This window comes from Diabrotica undecimpunctata, chromosome 10 (assembly GCF_040954645.1).
Source record: "Diabrotica undecimpunctata isolate CICGRU chromosome 10, icDiaUnde3, whole genome shotgun sequence".
Lineage (NCBI taxonomy): Eukaryota > Metazoa > Arthropoda > Insecta > Coleoptera > Chrysomelidae > Diabrotica > Diabrotica undecimpunctata.
The window spans coordinates 58806510-58824634 of record NC_092812.1 but is presented as its reverse complement, the minus strand read 5'-3'; the positions used below and the strand labels follow the sequence as shown (position 1 = coordinate 58824634).

At 34.6% G+C, this 18125-nt stretch overlaps 1 protein-coding gene across 1 annotated transcript in view; it reads left to right on the top strand.

The window, feature by feature from the left end:
- Window positions 1-5983: 5983 nt before the first annotated feature.
- LOC140451724 (uncharacterized) overlaps window positions 5984-18125 on the top strand; it is a 66723-nt gene continuing 54581 nt past the window's right edge. The window contains exon 1 of the mRNA XM_072545568.1: window positions 5984-6430. Within this exon, the coding sequence (XP_072401669.1) occupies window positions 5984-6430 (447 nt within the window). The remainder of the gene's footprint in view (window positions 6431-18125) is intronic.

The following is an 18125-nucleotide window of genomic DNA, read 5'->3' as shown; positions in this document are numbered from 1 at the left end:
CAAAAGAGCCTGGTGAGGTTGAACGAGCTGGGCCCGTAAATACCTCTCCTGACCTTGGTCAGGAGGGGTGTGGACACACCGCGCCTGACGGCGGTCAGGAGCGGTGTAGGTGCCTCGGCACGTACCCACCGGGAGATCCAAGAGTGGTAGAGGAGAGATCCTCGGCGGCGACCTGTCTACGTGTGAGGTGGAAATTCCTCCGCCTGCCAAACCTACCCGCCCGTAGTGTGGGAGTAACGGGTAGGCAAGGTACTCACAACACAGGTACTACGGGGAAGGTGGAGCCCCCGCGGGTTGCGTGTGCTAGACGTGTCGTGGTAACATTACGGGGTACCCCCACAGGGGGACCCACGGGACGTCTTTGGTACGCGCCCCGTGGCACCTTCACTTTGGTGTCGGACTCGTAGGGGCAGAGGTTTCGCTAAGAGCGTATGCCGAAAGGCCAGGAAGCTCAGGGTCCGGCCAAGTCTTTACTTGGAGGGCACGCCATTTTAGCAATGAGTCCACAAGGGAGGTGACTAAGAAAAAAAGACGTTGTCACGTCAATAAAAACAAGTCAGAGAGGCGTCATAAAAAGGAAATCGAAAGTTCTTCTGACAACGATAGTGAGCAGGAATTTCAACCAGCTGATGAAGATATGGATTTGGAAGAGATTCCTGGTGTAACGGATCCGAAAAATACGGATGTAAATTGTATTTTCTGTGAAAATTTTGTGAGGATTATCGAGGTGAAAAATGGATTCAGTGCCTTATGTGCAACTTGTGGGCACATATAGATTGTTCTGGTGCAGAAAGAAACGAATATGTCTGTGAATATTGTACATAAAAAAATATAAAGTAAAAATAAAAATATTTTTACTATTAGTAGCTCATAAGTATTTATATCACCTTTCCGTTTCTTACTTAAATGACACTGTGAGTGTTTTTATGACATTACAGAAAAAATATCTTACTAGGCAGAAAAACGAACAAAAACAAAATGTACCTTATTACCAAAATGTAAATTATTTTTTAGAGTAAAACAATTGATATTCAAATCATTGGATTGTAACATATTAATTGATAATGAATCGTAGTAAGAGGTTATATGGTAATAAAAATTAGACGATAATATTTACCATTGTTTATATTATAAACACGCTACAATCGACAAGATTGATGTTATTTGAATATTCCTTTGAAACAGCACACTGGGCAACATTCTTATAATATTGTTAAAACTGGAGATTTAAGAGTCCAATTGTTTATTTGTCTTAAATTCCGCTAAATCGACATATAATTGCAAAATAAGATGCAAATTAACACGATCTTCTGTATAATGTGGAAATAATTCTTAGTAAGTATTTAGATTTAAAAATAATTAAAAAATTGTGCACATCCAAAGATTTTAGCATCTATCTTAGCCAAATTGCATCTAACTATAAACCGCAAAAAGTGTAATCTTTAGTTTCGATTCTAAAGCATAAAAAATTGCTTTAAATCTTTAAAAATGTGGCCTCATAAAAATAGCTATTTGCTAAGTAAAAGTAAAGTTCATGGACGATTCGGAGGTCCAACTTCCGACTGGCGACGGAGAGGGAGCGTGAATGGAGGAGTCGGATAGTCGGATCAAAATTTTTGTCAGTCAGCGCTTCGCCTTGGGTACCTACTGTACGACTTCCGTAATGAATAGTATAAAGGGATTTCTGAATTATTGATATTTACAAAAATGGTCTCTGTTTGTGACATACTAGTTTCTGTAATGATCCTCATATTAATATTTCTTCATCCAACATTTTTTTTCTTTTCAAATGGTGAGGATAAGAAGCACAATGTTGATGCTGACACTTTCTTCATTTTAATTTTTGGCTGAGCGGTGTACAACACCGTGAAAACAGGCTAGGAGTGAAGTTGGGTTGGAGCGCTAGTTTGAGAGCAAGTCGGAGCGTGAGTGGAGCCGACTGTCCAACTAGTAGTCCTACTAAGTGGGACTTTAAATAGGAATGTGAATGCCCCGCTAGCTGATCTGTTTCCATCACAGCTATTTTTGTACAATTTTTAGATACCACTTTCACTGTTGCCAACAGAAGAAAAACGTAGGTATATCATACATTAACTTTAGATATTTCACTTGGAAATTTTAATCCAGCATTAATATAAATCAAAAATTATTCTTCTCGTAGCACTACAACCGGTGGGTTTTGGCTGACTGCACAACTTGCTTCCATCTTGAACGGTCGTCTATAATAGTGGGGTCAGTGGGTAGCCCCATTGTTCTTAGATCTGACCATATATTGTCTCTCCATCGCATTCGTGGACGTCCTAAAGGGCCTTCTTCCTGTGGGGGCTTCCTCCCATATTAACTTGGCAAGGCGGTTATTAGGGAGTCTATGGACATGGCCAGCCCATCTTAGACGTTGGTATTTAATCTCTTGGACTATATCGCTCGCTCTATACATCTGCTTGACCTCAGCATTTGTTCTCATTCGGTATTGGTTGCTATTAATGTATTGATAAGGCTCAAAGATTCTTCTGAGGATTTTCCTCTCAAAACATCTAAGTTTTCTTTCAGTTTCTTTGGTCAGGGTCCACGTCTCACACCCATACATGAGCACCGGTCTATATATTCTAATCTTTGATGTTCGTGTTAGGCTTTTAGATTTAATAGTATTGTGGAGGTTGTGCATACATCTGTTTGATACCTGAATTCTTCCTTTAATCTCTTCCGCGATATCGTTATCTGCAGTGATTGTTGCTACGAGATATTTAAAACTCTCCACTCTTTCAAGTTATATGGGTGTATTGTAACATTTTGCCCTATTATATCCTCGTCCCTTTTGTCTGTTGATGCACATGTATTTGGTTTTCTCTTCGTTTACCCTTAAACCAGTTTTCTTTGCCTCTACCTCCAATTTATTAAAAGTCTCCTTCACATTGGTGACTGTAACGACGATTGGAAACGGTATAAATGGTTTCAAAATTACAGGACCGTATCCGATAGATAGGAATGTATTTAAAGAGGAAGATCTTACTTTAATAACTGACTCACCTACTGCTATCGAGGATAATAACTTCCATCGATAAGTGTACAAAAACAATTCCCGATAACAAAGCTATTGAATCAAAAAAGAAGTGTATGATAAAAAAGCTACAGATAATAAGAACAAAACAGTGGAGATTAAGAACAGGACATTCGAAGAATTACATCCAACACCTAAACCTAAATCTAGACAGAGCAAAAGAAAGAAACAGAAATCCAAAATGTTAACCTCGACACGGATGAAAGAAGAGTTGGAAGAAAAAGAATAAAAAAAAAACAAAAGAAAGCAGCTACCACTCAAAAAACGCGTACTTAGTGAAGATAAAGAAAGTAAGGAGCCAAACAAAAAGAAGAAACACGAAATTAAGTAATTAATAATAATAATAATAATAAATTCTTCTCAGTACTCTCATCTCTGCAATTTTCAGTAGCCTTTGTGTTGTGGCTGTATCGGGTCTTGTTTCTGAGGCATATGTGATTATTTGTCTTACACTGACTTTATAAATTCTTGACTTCATCTCAGTGTTAATGTGTCTGTTTCGAAATATAGTGTTATTATCAGGGCCGCCACTACCGTGTGTGCCAAGTGTGCATCGCACACGGGCGACCAACAATAGGGGCAGCCAAAAGCAGTCCACTGATGATAATACTTTTTTAAAACGAAAATAAATTCAAATAATTAAATAGTAATGATTCAGATAATTCTGTTAACTCTAATACTCCAAACAATAATAATTATTCAGTACGTGATAATACTCAAATGCGTTTCATTTATCATGTATACTTCTTTTTTTCGTCCTAATCTAAAAAAAATATCAGAAAATATTATTTATTGTATGAACTGCCGCCCTTTTGCAGGTACAGTCATAAAGTAGTTTCGGGAATACTTTTTAATTCAAAGCGGCTGGCGGCTTTCGGACTTCAGTTATTTGGGATTTCACACGTAGATACTTTACAAGAATTTAGGCAAGTGGTTGTAAAGTTTCTGTTATAATATTGTTTCTATGGTTATGTTTATAGATGAGTTATTATGTCTTATGTTCAGTCTTAGTTGAGAATTCCATGAATTTATACACGCTTTTGATAAACGATTTTGTTTGTAAAATATAGTAGTGTACCCGTTTCTTTTGCACAGTAGGTACTGTATTTCAAAGTAACGTCGAGATCAGAGCAATTTTATTCGTATACGCGTTACGGTTACATATTATTTGGAGAAACATTATTTGGACAACTTATTTGAAGTGTTTTTGGATTTATTTTGTTAAATTCGCCCGGCTTCGTTCTTAAGTGATAATTTCAAAATGTCCGAAAGAAAAAGAAAACGACTTTCAGGCTTTCAATATAGAAAAATAAAAGAGGCAAAAACTGACGAGAAAAAAAAACTTAGCGGTGCACTGGAATCATTTTTGATGCACATACATGAAAATATAGAAGACTCGGATATAAATTTAGGACCTTCAACTTCAAGCGAAGTCCAAACCATAGAAAAAAGTACCAAACAATTGAATATTCCTGCGGATAGAGGCGGAGGATTGGATGACAATAATAGCGATAATGCGAGTGCTGATTCTAAAAATCCTGAACCTGAAACCACCATCCAAGACAGAACAATTAATGTTCCAGTTAATCTGGATTGCAGTGTAGGAAGCTCCAGCATATACTTGGTTTCAGATGATCCCGGAAAATGGCCTGCAAATATGAATCCAAGTGAAGTTCAATTTGTTGTTGAAAATTTTCCTCAGCAAATTACAAAAATTAACTTCCCCAGAGATACAAATAATAGGAAATTTTCAGAAACTTATTATTATCGCACATTACCTAATCAAGACCAAATTCATCGCCCGTGGTTACTTTATTCATTATCACTAAATAGTGTTTTTTGTGCACCTTGTAAACTGTTTTGTTGTGATGAAAGCAGCCGACAATTACTTAGTGGAATTAATGGGGTAAGTGACTGGCAACATTTAGCTATTCTTTTAAAAAGACATGAATCCGGTGCAGCTCATATAAAATATTCTCAAAAACTGTTTGAACTATCTACAGCATTAAAAAAAGGATTAACAGTTGACTCTGCTCATCAAAAACTATATGAAATGGAGAAAAAACATTGGGGCGCTGTTGTTGAAAGATTATTATCAATTGTAAAATTTTTATCTAAACAATGTTTAGCTTTTAGAGGATCATCTAATAAGTTATTTGAACCAAATAATGGAAATTATTTGCAGTTAGTTGAAATGATTTCTAAGTTTGACGCTGTATTATCAGAGCATCTTCGTCGTGTGGAATCCAAGAGTGTATTAAACTTATATTTTGATAAGTATATTTAATTAATGTACAGAGCAATTCAAAAAAATTAAATGAAGAAAACTTTGAAATTTCACGTGTACGATTAATTTTGCAGGACAGTGTATATTCATTGAATGAAATTTTTATATTTTGAAATTTCGGGAATTTTGTTTAATAGGAAAAGCAAGTTTGTTGCTGTCCAGTAGACAAAGATTTCTTCACACTTTTTTTTCAATGTTTTACAAAGTTATACTTATTTTTGTTCAAGAATCGATTTGCCGATATGACCTCTAATGTCTTTCCAAATTTATAGCCGATAATGTAGCTAAATGCAATGATATTTAATATTCTTCTACGACCGCATGTTTCAAAAGGAATCTACATAATTACACAGCTCGAAAAACAAGTAGTAAAAACTTCAGCCACTTAGAGTGAGCAATCGACTAATAATAAATAAAGGGGGAATAGCACAAACAGGATTTTAATGTATAGTGCCACCCCCTATTTAAGCGCGACCAATAGCAGCGGCAACTTCCGCAGTTAAGGGTGGAAACAGCAGTAACCGCAACCCTCACAACCCTGTGTAGTTGCCTAGGTAACCACCATCCCTGAATTTCAAATGGTGATTTCAGTTCCATATGACTCTTCCAAAACATACTTCAGATTATCGTTTATAATCATGGAGAAATTAACACAATTCGTCTCAAAGTCTTTCGAAAATAACAACAACGAGCACTGTCACATGACGTTCGAAGTGAAAAACTCATCCGTTAGTCCTCTCATAAAAATTGAGAAAGAACTGTGCGATGATGTGAAAAAACCCAAAAACTGGTTGATCTCGGATATAGAAAAGCCTGTAAATACCACCGTCGGGATCGACTTGCGGCTAAATCCATCACGAAATTTTTTTACTGAAAAGTGTAATGAAAGTTCAGATGTATCTAGTGTTGTCCCCGAGAAAACATGTGATTCGGAAAAGACCAAGTGGTGCAAAAATAATTTGTCTATCCAATCTCAGGACCCTTACCTTAGTTCTTCGGAAGTTAAGACTGTCGACGAAACTAATTCGGAAAAAAGTTGTGAAAAAAGTTGCGAAAAGACAGAAGACTGCAATAAGGATACCAATGTTAGTGAAGAAAACGATCATAAAATATGTAAGTACCATCTACGTCCATTTTATTTTATACTGCTCCAAAAAATTAACGCACCACTTTAAAACTTACCATATAACATGAAAATATTAACTGAAATGAAACGCATTTTATTTCATATTACTTTACTTTGTAAAACAAACCGATTTGGTGATGTCGCTAACCATTTTTAATATTCATAAACTTAACACAATATTAAAACAATGAACAACAAAATCGCTAATTCTAAAAATTGCCTACTACTACCCCTGCTACTAATAACAGCTTGGCATCAACGATTCATACTCTAAATAAACGAAGTGTTCTCATCCAGTTTATTCAAAATTTGGACAAAACGTTGTTCCAGTTCTTGAAGAGTGTTTGGTTGATTATAAGAATTCCGCATACGTCTAATAGCAAATATGGACTACAATCAGAAAGCAGTAGTGAGAGTAGAGAATAATACCACTGAAGAAATTGAAATAAAGCGAGGTGTGAGACAAGGGTGTATACTGTCACCAACCCTGTTTAATCTCTATTCCGAAGACGTAATGAATAGAACACTCTCTGAGCAATCCGTAGATATTAAAATAAATGGTGTTAGATTAAACAATCTGAGATTTGCCGACGACACCGTTCTTATCGCAGAAACACTTGAAGAGCTACAGACATTGGTGAATAAGATAGCAGACTGCAGCGAAGAATATATATCTTTGAACATAAAGAAAACTAAATTTATGGTAATGGTAATGAAGACAACGATAGCTTAGCAGAAATCAAAATAAGAATAGAAAAAGCCAGATCCATATTCACTAAAATGAAGAGAGTGTTCTGCGGAAGAGATTTGAGCCTTGAAATGAAACTTCGCCTGATGAGATGTTACGTACTTTCTGTGCTGTTCTACGGAATGGAGTCATGGACGTTGAAAAAGATTGATACCAAAAAATTAGAGGCATTTGAACTGTGGATGTATCGCAGAATCCTGAGAATATCATGGACCGAGAGAGTCACAAATGTCGAGGTCTTGAGAAGAATGAATAAAGAAAAGGAAATCATATTTACGATCAAAAAACGAAAACTGCAATACTTGGGACACATTACAAGAGGCGAAAGATATGAACTGCTTCGAATAATTATGCAAGTGAAAATAGCAGGAAAAAGGTCCATAGGAAGAAGACGAAACTCCTGGCTAAAGAATCTACGGGAATGGTGTAGCTGTAGCAGCAACGAATTGTTTCGGTCAGCAGTTTCGAAAATACGTATAGCCCTGATGATCGCCAACCTTCGGAACAAAGATGGCACTTGAAGAAGAATACGTCTACCAAAACGTTCTCTATAGAATGGAGATGGGTACCATTCGCTGGCCATCCCATAACGTCGGTTCAAACTTCCTCTAGATAATTTTCCACTATATTTACAACGTGTAGTCGTGCATTATCGTGCATCAGAACAAAATTTTCGCCAATATAAGGAGCAAATGGTACAATATAGTCTTGAAGAACATCAACGATATATTGATGACCGTAGATGGTACCGTTATTTAACACCACCAAGTCTGCACGACCCGTTAAAGAAACGTCACCCAAGACCAAAACCGACCCTCCACCGAATAACGTCGTTCCTCGCGTGTTACACTGTGTATACGCGAATACGTATATCACAACTATAAATACATAATCTACTCTCATCTGCAAACAGCACTCTATTCCAATCAACCTCCAACCAATAGACACGATTTCGTGCAAATTCTAAACGTGCTTTGCGATGAGCTACGATCAAGGCTGGTCTTCTGACAGGTATACGATTTACCAAATTACCTTCCTTGAGGCGTTGGCGAACAGTTTCACAGCTGATTCGAACATTATGAATATATTCAAGTCGGCATTGTGAGCTTCTAGTTGTTACAAATCGTTGGCTTAGGATGAGAAGTAGTAAGAAACGGTATTGAACAGGCGTTGTTACAAGATGTCGACTTTGTCCTGGACGTCTAGAGTGACTACGGGTCTCTCTTTACCGTTTCATTAATCGTATGACCGATGTATGGTATACTCCGAACCATTCCTCTAAGCGTCTGTAACTCCTACCTTCTTCGTGCAGAACCACTATTTGAGCATAGGTACTCTTCATTAGTCAAATTTCTCGATTCGGGTTGCATTTTGAATAAAACAATAGCAAAATGTTAGCAATAAATAGCAATAGTTCACACAACGACTTAAAAATGACACTAACCCCTTATCGATATTAACAAATTTCAAAAAACAAAACAAGTAACTTGATAAAAACAGTCCAAATACATGGTACATGCAATACAAAAATGAATACAATTAAATTTAAAACACCAATAAATCGTTTTTTTTTGTTTTTGTAGGTGGTGCGTTAATTTCTTAGAGCTGTAGATTTTAGTATTTCTTCTTCTTTAGGTCCTACCTCTAAGGTTTCTTCGACTGCTGCATGCTGTAAACAGTTCTTTTTATACACCTACATTTGAACCAATTAGTATTCAACATGTTCTTCTTTCCAAACTATATTGTATCTTGATTTTTGTATAATAATTATTACTTGTAATGGATCATATCGAACTCCTACAATGTAGTAAAGGTATTGTAAAGTTCTTAGTTTTTTCGTCGTTGATAATTTTGGTCTTTTATCTCTTCAAGATATACTTAATACCGTCAAGTTTTCTATCAATTAATATTTTAAACACTTCTAGTTTATTCCGGATCGCTATATTTAGGTAACCTTCAAGTCTATGTTCCATATACAGGGTGGTCCTTAAGTAATTGTACAAACAGAAACCGTAGATTCTGAACTTTAAAATATTACGATTTAAGCCAACTTGCTTTAATAAAATGTTGATATTAAGAAAGATACAGGGTGGTAAAGTAGAAATTTAAAGTTTTATTCTTCGCTATATTTTTTACCATTGAAAATATTTTTGGACAAAAATTTACAGTTGGATGCTTTTGAGTAGGATAAATTATAATTTTACACTTACTTTAATGTAACTAATAGAGGGCGCCACATATGCCACATGTGTGACATAAATTTGCGCTTAACTTTTTTGCTTTTTAAGTTAGCTCTATTTGTGTTAAAAAATATTAAAGATACATTATTTTTACAAAGAAAAGGTATACTTGTTAGTAACCTGAAAATTCAACCGTTTTCGAGATAAATGCATTTTATAAGTCAGCTGCACAATAATTCTTAGTTTGATATTTGTGCGGTAAAGCACTGAATACCTGTAGATACGCATAATTCATAGTATTCTTATTAAAACAACTTAAAGATGATAATGTAACATCACAAAATGCTTTATTATGAATGTTAAATGTCTTATTGGAGAAAAGATATTTCATTTTCTTCTTTAGGTGCCGTGTCCGTATTCAGATGTTGGCCGTCATCATGTTTACAATTTCCCTTTGCTATCGCTTCTTAAGTTCCTATAATGGCGTTGTATTACTTTTTCTCTATTGTAAAATGCTAAAAACCCAAAATATGTGGTTTATGCAAGATGGTACACCATCACATTCTACAGAGAAGGTAGTTAGAACATACTTAAATAAAACTTTTCTAATCGTTGGATTGGTCGTGGTAGTCATATTTCTTGGCAATGTGGTGAGATATTGACATAATTATTTAATTCATAAAAAAATCCGAATAGAATACTTATTGTTTATTACATAAATTGTTTACCCATTGTTATTAGGACAAATAGAAACTAGAGCACAGGTATTGAATAACACATATGTGTCCTGTTTCATAATACTTTTGCTACAAATCTAACCTGAAAGAATTTTTACAAAAACATCATCGTTGTTCTAATAACCGATATTGTTATAAATATAGTAAACACACAGGCAATTTAGTTCAGCATAATATTAGTTCGTTAGTAAATCATAATATTCCATTTGTTCGAGATGTAATTATAGTTACTCGTAAGCTGTAACGTAATCATATAAATAAGTAATGTCATCGATAGGTTATTCCGTGTGTATATAAGTAACCAATGAACGAGATACATCACAGTTTAATACATTATTTTACTTCTGCGACAAATAAGATATGGTTCCATAATACAGCATAAGATTTGGACATGTATCCAAAATAATATATTCATCCATTATACATTATAGCCACCACGTAGCTCCGAATTTAATCCGCTTGATTTTGGTGTATGGGGCGCATTAAAACATCGTGTCTATAAGAATCCCATAAACATTCGCAACCAACTATTGGAAGAAATAAATACTGCATCAGCTTCTTTAGAACCAATTATGCTATTTAATATGAGACGATCTTTTATGGAATATATTGACAAATGAATTAAAGAAAATGGTGGACATATCGAACACTTACTTTGACAAAAAGATATGTTCTTTAGTTTAACTATTTCTTAATTTGGTTTGTAAACAAATTTTTTTGATTATGACTTTAATTTAACATAAAACGTAAAATGTTTGATGTAAAATTCTATTATTGTGTTATTTTGTCAAATCCTATTATTAATTATCCTGCTGATATATTTATTTTATTTAATATTTTGTTAATTATTAACTCTAGTTAAAGGTATTTTATACCAAAATTCAGAAGTATTAATGTGTTTGTCTATTTTTTCTTCGTTGCCTGGAGTAATTGCCTTAGATCAGAATTATGCAGCTGATTTTTAAAATGCGATTATCTCGAAAACTGTTGAGTTTTAAAGTTATTAATTAGTATACCTTTTTTTTGTTAAAATAATGTATCTTTAATATTTTTTATCCCAAATACAGGTTACTTAAAGAGCAAAAAAGTTAAGTGCAAATTTATACCACATATGTGGCATAAGTGGCGCCCTCTATTAGTTACATCAAAGTGTGCATCAAATTATAATTTCTCAAATTTAAAAGTACCCAGTTGTAAATTTTTATGCATAAATTTTTACAAACATGAAAGTTATAGCGAAAAATAAAATTTTAATTTTGCACTTTAACACCCTGTATCTTTCTTAATATCAACATTTTAATAAAGCAATTTGGCTTAAATCGTAATATTTTAAAGTGAAGAACCTACTGTTTCTTTTTGTACAATTACTTAAGGACCACCCTGTATATATAATATGGATATCTTCCAAAGCTTTATTTAAATCATTTCGACTTCACTTACTCAACATTGTGCCTTCAACTTTGTGTATTACTTAAATAAAATGTAGCTCATTACTGAGTGAAAATTTAAAAACTATTTGTACCCAGTACTTTAAAACTATTGACATATCCTTGTCATACTTGGCAGGAAGTGTACACCCTACTAAATTGTGTTAAATAAACGTTTCTGTCTATTACCAGATGCGTACGACAGGAGAAAACGAATGGTTGATCTTTCCCAAATTCTACGCCACTGGTGGGATTGCTATCTTAGCGCAATTTTTAGATTCTACAATACTTTCTATGTAAATAACATACACTTTATTCGTAACGATAAAGTCATTATTTTTTGAGATATTTGAAGTTAAAAATGAAGTGGCACAGTTATTTTGATATATATATATATATATATATATATATATATATATATATATATATATATATATATATATATTTAGGGATTCTACAGTATTCACTGCCTTCCCTCGCTCAACCGTTTCCATCTCTCTCTGTTGTTCCATTCTCCATCGTTTAGTCCTCTTTTACTCATGGCGTCGTCTACTTCGTTCCTCCAGGATTTTCGGGGTCGTCCTCTTTTCCTCCTTCCTATGGGGCTCCATTCGGTTATTTTCTTTATCCATCTGCTGTCGCTAGTTCTTCTTACATGTCCATACCGCTTTAGTCTTTTTTGTTCTATATATGTTAGTATGTCTGTTTCTATTGATGTTCTTTGCTTTATTTCGTCATTACTTCTCCTATCCATTCTTGTTACTCTGCAGCATCTTCGCAGGCATTCCATCTCTGTTGCTACTATCTTACTGCTGGTTTTCTTGTTTATGATCCAATTTTCAGCCCCATATGTCATAATACTTCGCACTAATGTTTTATAAATCTGCGTTTTTGTCTTCATATTTAGGTGTCTATCCCACCATACTGAGTTATTTTGATTAATATATTAATTATGTCGGTGTTTAGGCGGTTTATTTTGGTGGTTTTTACGATATCTGCAACAAAAAGTCTATATACTTCGAAATTATATCGCCTTCTTCACAGACCCTGTTCGTTAACTCCGCTATATATAGTCCTCAATACTTTTTTTTTCAAAGATTCGTAGTATTTCTTTGGATATGTTATTTTTGCTGTCAACCAGTGACCCTGGCCTGATATAAGAGCTTTAACATTGTATAAAGTAATATGCATTTGTCGCTCTTTGTAGTATCTTGATCTTTTCCAGGGATTCTTAGCACCCTCTGCTCCAAACCTGTTCCAACTAATATAGATGGCATATATTTAGTTTTCTGGGAGTTAATCAGAAGTCCAATGTTTTCTGCAGCGTTTTTAATACGTGTGAAAGCTTCAACTGCTTCATTTCGGGTTCTTCCAATGATCACGATATCATCAGCATATGCCATTACTTGTATACTGCGGGTATATATCGTACCCGTTAAGTTTACTATCCCCTTGTACTCGCACTTTACATTCAACTTTTCTAATTGTCTTTTTAATTAATTCTACCAATCCTTTTGGTACTTCAAATTCGAGCATAGCCGAATATAATTGGAGTCTGTCAACAGTACCGTACGCTGCCTTAAAATCTATGAAGATGTGCCTCCTCTTTTCTGGATTATGCTCTCAAATATCTTGTAGCAGAGGCATAAAAGAGCGATTGGTCTTTCCCAGGTTTTAATATTGCGATGATCATGCTATGTTTGAAGGATTTTGAAACCTTCTACTTAGTCTGCATTATTTATTGTAAAATTTTTAATAACCAATTTACGGGTATTCAGACTTATGTTTTTTGTATAAATTCAAGAGAAATATTACCAACTCCTGTGGCTTTTTGACATTCAAATTAATTTTAGAGCTTCTGCAAATTCTTTGAGCTCAATGAGCTTCATCACTGGTAGGTTTTGTTGTTGTGCAGTTTTGGCTTCTCTTAACTGATACCGAACTTCTCTTTTATGATTTTTTATGACTGGTTTTGAGAGACGTACTATGCGTTTGGCTATGTCTTCCAATTTTGGGGTTGTAGAGTTTACTGTGGAGTTGTTTAGGCCAGAATCTAGTTCCTTAAGAATTTAGGGTTTCTAAGAGTTGTTAAAAAACGTCCGGATCTCATACTGAATAAGTAGTTCATCACCGTCATCATTCCAGCATTAGATGTAAGATTTAACTCCACGTGGAATGTGCTTTTTGGCGCAGCTAATCACTAGTGACGTGAATCTTTCATAATTTTCCACCTCTGGCTTAATATGTCTAATATTACTTTCTAGTTGGGGTTGAAAGCCTTCCCATTGAGTTTATAATGGAGATGGTGGTGTCCATAGTTGGAATTATTAGTCTATGTCGGGATTTAGTAAAGTTATCGAGAACTTCCCTTGTTGCGTTCTTAAAGCTGTTCTTATATAAATGTAAGATCGGGATTGTAGCTCTTTTGACATCTTACAGAGTGGAAGGTGGGTTTTTGTTGTACATCATGTAAAAGTCTGAGATAATGAAACTCGGCCCATTCGGCAAATTATTCTCATTGTTGGTTGCACTGGTTATATCCCCATGCAGGGTGGTGACTGTTAAAGTCTCCACCGTAGGGAGCACGTTTAGTCGTCATCCAGCATTCGGCGGTTTGTATATGAAGACCACACGGAAGAAAGGCGAAATCTCACAAAGAGGTTAATTCGAGAAAATTGAATTTTTAACTTTCAAACCCTAAACATCATCATACAATTAAATATTTTGCGTACTTCTTTATTTAAGTAGTCTTCATACTTATTTTGTAACGTATTATTTAATCAACGGAATTTAAAATAAAACACAAAACTTAGAAACATTGCTTTATGTAAACACAAGTCACTACAAACACGGGAAAAAAGCGAAATATACGACAAGAATTTTTTTTCTGATCTTCATTTGTCTAGCTTTTATTATTTTCTCCTCATTTTGTTTACGTTTTTTTGTTTTTGTTGTAAGGTAAGCCTCTATAGAACGATCTAGCCCTTTCAGATGTGCAAAACTGACTCAAGTGGACCAGATCGTTAAATTTTTCCTTAGAAATTTTCCTTAGCTCTAAAAAACATCTCTATGAAAAAAGAGAAAAGAAAGGAAATTTTTAAAACAAACTCACCTGTATATAATTTTGGTGGCAAAATAAACTGGCTCTCGGGTAGTTGTACCTCATCGGAATTTGTAAATGGTTTGCGTATAATTGACGTCTCCCATTGTCCATTATAGGAATCTCGGTGTTTGAAAAGGCGTGGATGATCTTTCAATATTTCGAGTTCTCTGATTGGTCTTGATTTATATGTTGGTTTAGTTACGTAAATTTTGTCCAAGAATAGTAACCAGTTTCTTATAAGTGATTGATCGACCTCTACGACATCGAACGGATTTGGTTTTACTGGACATGATCTAATTTCCGTGTACCAATCCTCAGGAAGTTCAGCCATAATTTTTTGGTTTATCACTCCCATATCTCGATCGCACTCCATGTAAGAATGACCGTATTGGGAAGGTTACTTTGATTGAGTCCAACCTCCTATTATATTAACAATACTTATTTTGTCTACTTTCATAGCAAGAATGAAAACCTCTTGTGTCGAGTAAGAGTGATATGTGCTGAAATGTTTGATGTCTGCTCTACAACAAGTCGTGATACCATATTAAGCATAGTTTAGTGAAGCTATTAGTCTATATCCAGGGATTTGGCAACGGCTTTTTAATTGGAGATTGTCTGCAGTATGTGTCTTGAACTGTAACAACATCAATTTTGTTGTTTGTCAGAATCTTGCTAAGATATTCGCGTTTCCTTAGGCTGATGCCCTCAAAATTTATTTGGCACATATTTTGGAGTTAGAGTATGGAGAAGAGTTGCCAGATACAGGGCGAATAGAATATTGTTCTGAAGAACTCTTTGGCTCATAAAGAGCTGTGATGCCATTGATGATGATGATCGTTACTGCACAAGCTACTAGTGCGAGCAAAAGCCTGCCGCAAGCAACACTCTGCACCCTTCTCCTCGCTTGCTTTAATCCTCCATTTCTCTGCTCTAAAAGCAGTTTACAGTAATGTTCGAAACCGTTTTTTACATGTTTCACCATATTTAAATGAAAATCGAAGATATGTGTATAGTATTACATACCATGTCACTTATTATCAGGTCTTTACGAAACTAAAAAAGAGTAATGGAACGAAATATGTTTGTGAATATCACTAAGAGACAAGATTTAAAATACCGAAATAATACGGACAACTAAATTCAGGAAAATCGTGGAGGAGGTGGTAAAACTGAAACGGCGATGTGCCGACCAGATAACTAGATACTATGATAGCAGGTTGGCATGGAGAATCGCGGAGTCGACACCAATAGGGACGAAATAAGTACAGACGGGCCTCACATCAGATGTATAGACGACATAAGATGCCCACTGGAGGGCAAATAGTGGATGAGTGGATGAGGCCAAACAGAAAAAAGAAATATGCGTTGAACGCATTACCAAATTAAAGTGAAACTTGACTATCCTGTGATAATATTGAATGGTGGAGGCTGGACGAATAAGATATTTGAATGATGACCGAGAACTGACAAAAGAATGAGCAAACACCGGATCCAATCAAATCAGAACAGAAAAGAATGGGTAATTTTGAGGGAGGACTATGTTCAACAGTGCATGCAGTAAGCTAGATGATGACGATAACCGTATTTAGGTTATTTACAACTACAGCTCTAACTGGTGTTAGAAATGATTTTACTAATATTATTTTTTTTTCTCCTGAAGTTTTCCAGTTTGTTTGTCTTTAAATTTGTCTGGCTAATTGGCTCGGCCAAGGCCGTCAAACTAAAATAAAAAAAAAGTTTTCCAGTGATTTCTATCTTTTCAATGACTGTCAATAATATATTTTCCACATCAATGTGATTTTGATTTTGGGTTCAAATATAAATATCAATTCTTGTTCCTCTAGCGCTTCAACCCTCTGTGGATTTTAGTCAGTTCAACAATTACATTCCATTCCCATAAATATCAATTTAATAGTGCTTAAATTTTAACATTGATTTTATTTTAGTTTTAAACTTTCTTGGTACATATATCTTATTTTTAAGTTGGTTTCAGTTGTCCGGTTTTCAAACGAAACAAAAATATCGTCATGAGTTAGTTAATTCGAAATAAACAATACTTAATACGAATATTCTGCTAGAAACGAAATACAGGTGGACTTTGGTTTTGTATTATAATTTCCAAAACATTTCTATTCTATTTAATGATACAAAAAAAAACAAACTAGCACCCATCGGAGTACAAATAAGACGCATGTGGCTGTTTAAGCACCTCTTTGTCAATATTATTTAGCCCCGAAGAAACCACTCGCAAAGAAAAGTGATTAATGGCAGAGTATAAAGCTAAAATAAATCCAGGATAAGAATAATTTACCCCGTAGACAGCAATTAACTAATTATTCTCTCTTAAACATTTTGCGCAACTTCGTTAAGGGTAATTGAAAACATCTTAATGTCAAGGTACTCTAATTAAGAAAAGTAATTAATTATTTAAAGACAAAAGCCTCGTAGGCAAATTAGCAGGTCGTAAAAGGGTGAAAGGGTGGTATGGAATTGAGGAGCGTTGGATTCGCTCAAATAATACCTGTTTAAAATCTGTTTGTGGCATATGTTTGTTAAATACCTTCTGGAAAAAATTTATATATATATACATATATTTATATATTTATATATATATATAGATGTATATATATATATATATATATATATATATATATATATATATATATATATATATATATATATATATATATATATAGTGTATTCCAACGAAAATTTGATCACTCCAGAATCTCAGAAACCCAGAAATTCTTAAAAATTAAAAAAAAAAAAACAGGTCAATTAGTATTGGGAGGGGAACGAAATAACTTAATACCCTTATGTAACTTACGCCCCGCATCAACCACCAGTTTTTTTTTAAATAGCAAGTGTGGTCGAGTGGCACATCATTTAAAACGAATTTTTTTTCTCTACACAACACTCTATTTTTTTTTTAATTTACAGAATAACTTTGGAGATAATTTTGAATTTAACCAATTTATTGTACATTTATTAACATTTGTAATAGCAAAAAACATAAAAGTTCATCAAATTACCTCCTGACCTCCGTACAATAAAACAGTCTATTTTCAAAGCCTCTTCGTACATTTGCAAATACCTCCGGTGTCAATAATCGGCGTTCTGTCACAATTCTCTGTCGCAATTCTACAAGATCTGCAGGCGGAGTGGCATATATTTTTGATTTTAGGTATTCTAACTCTGCCAATCCAATGTTCTGGAAAACGTTGATTTAAAAATTGTCTTACGCGTATATCATAATGTGGGAGTGCCCCGTCCTGTTGGAAAGTCAGTTCATCCTCTAAAAGATTCCAATGTGTCAGTGATCAGCAGATCAATAACGTCTTCTTCTTCTTCTTTAAGCTCCGCTCCTATCGGAGATTGGAAATCATTCTGGCAATTATAATTTTATTGGTTACGCGATTGAATAGTTCAATTGAACTGCATTCACGGAGATTTTAGGCT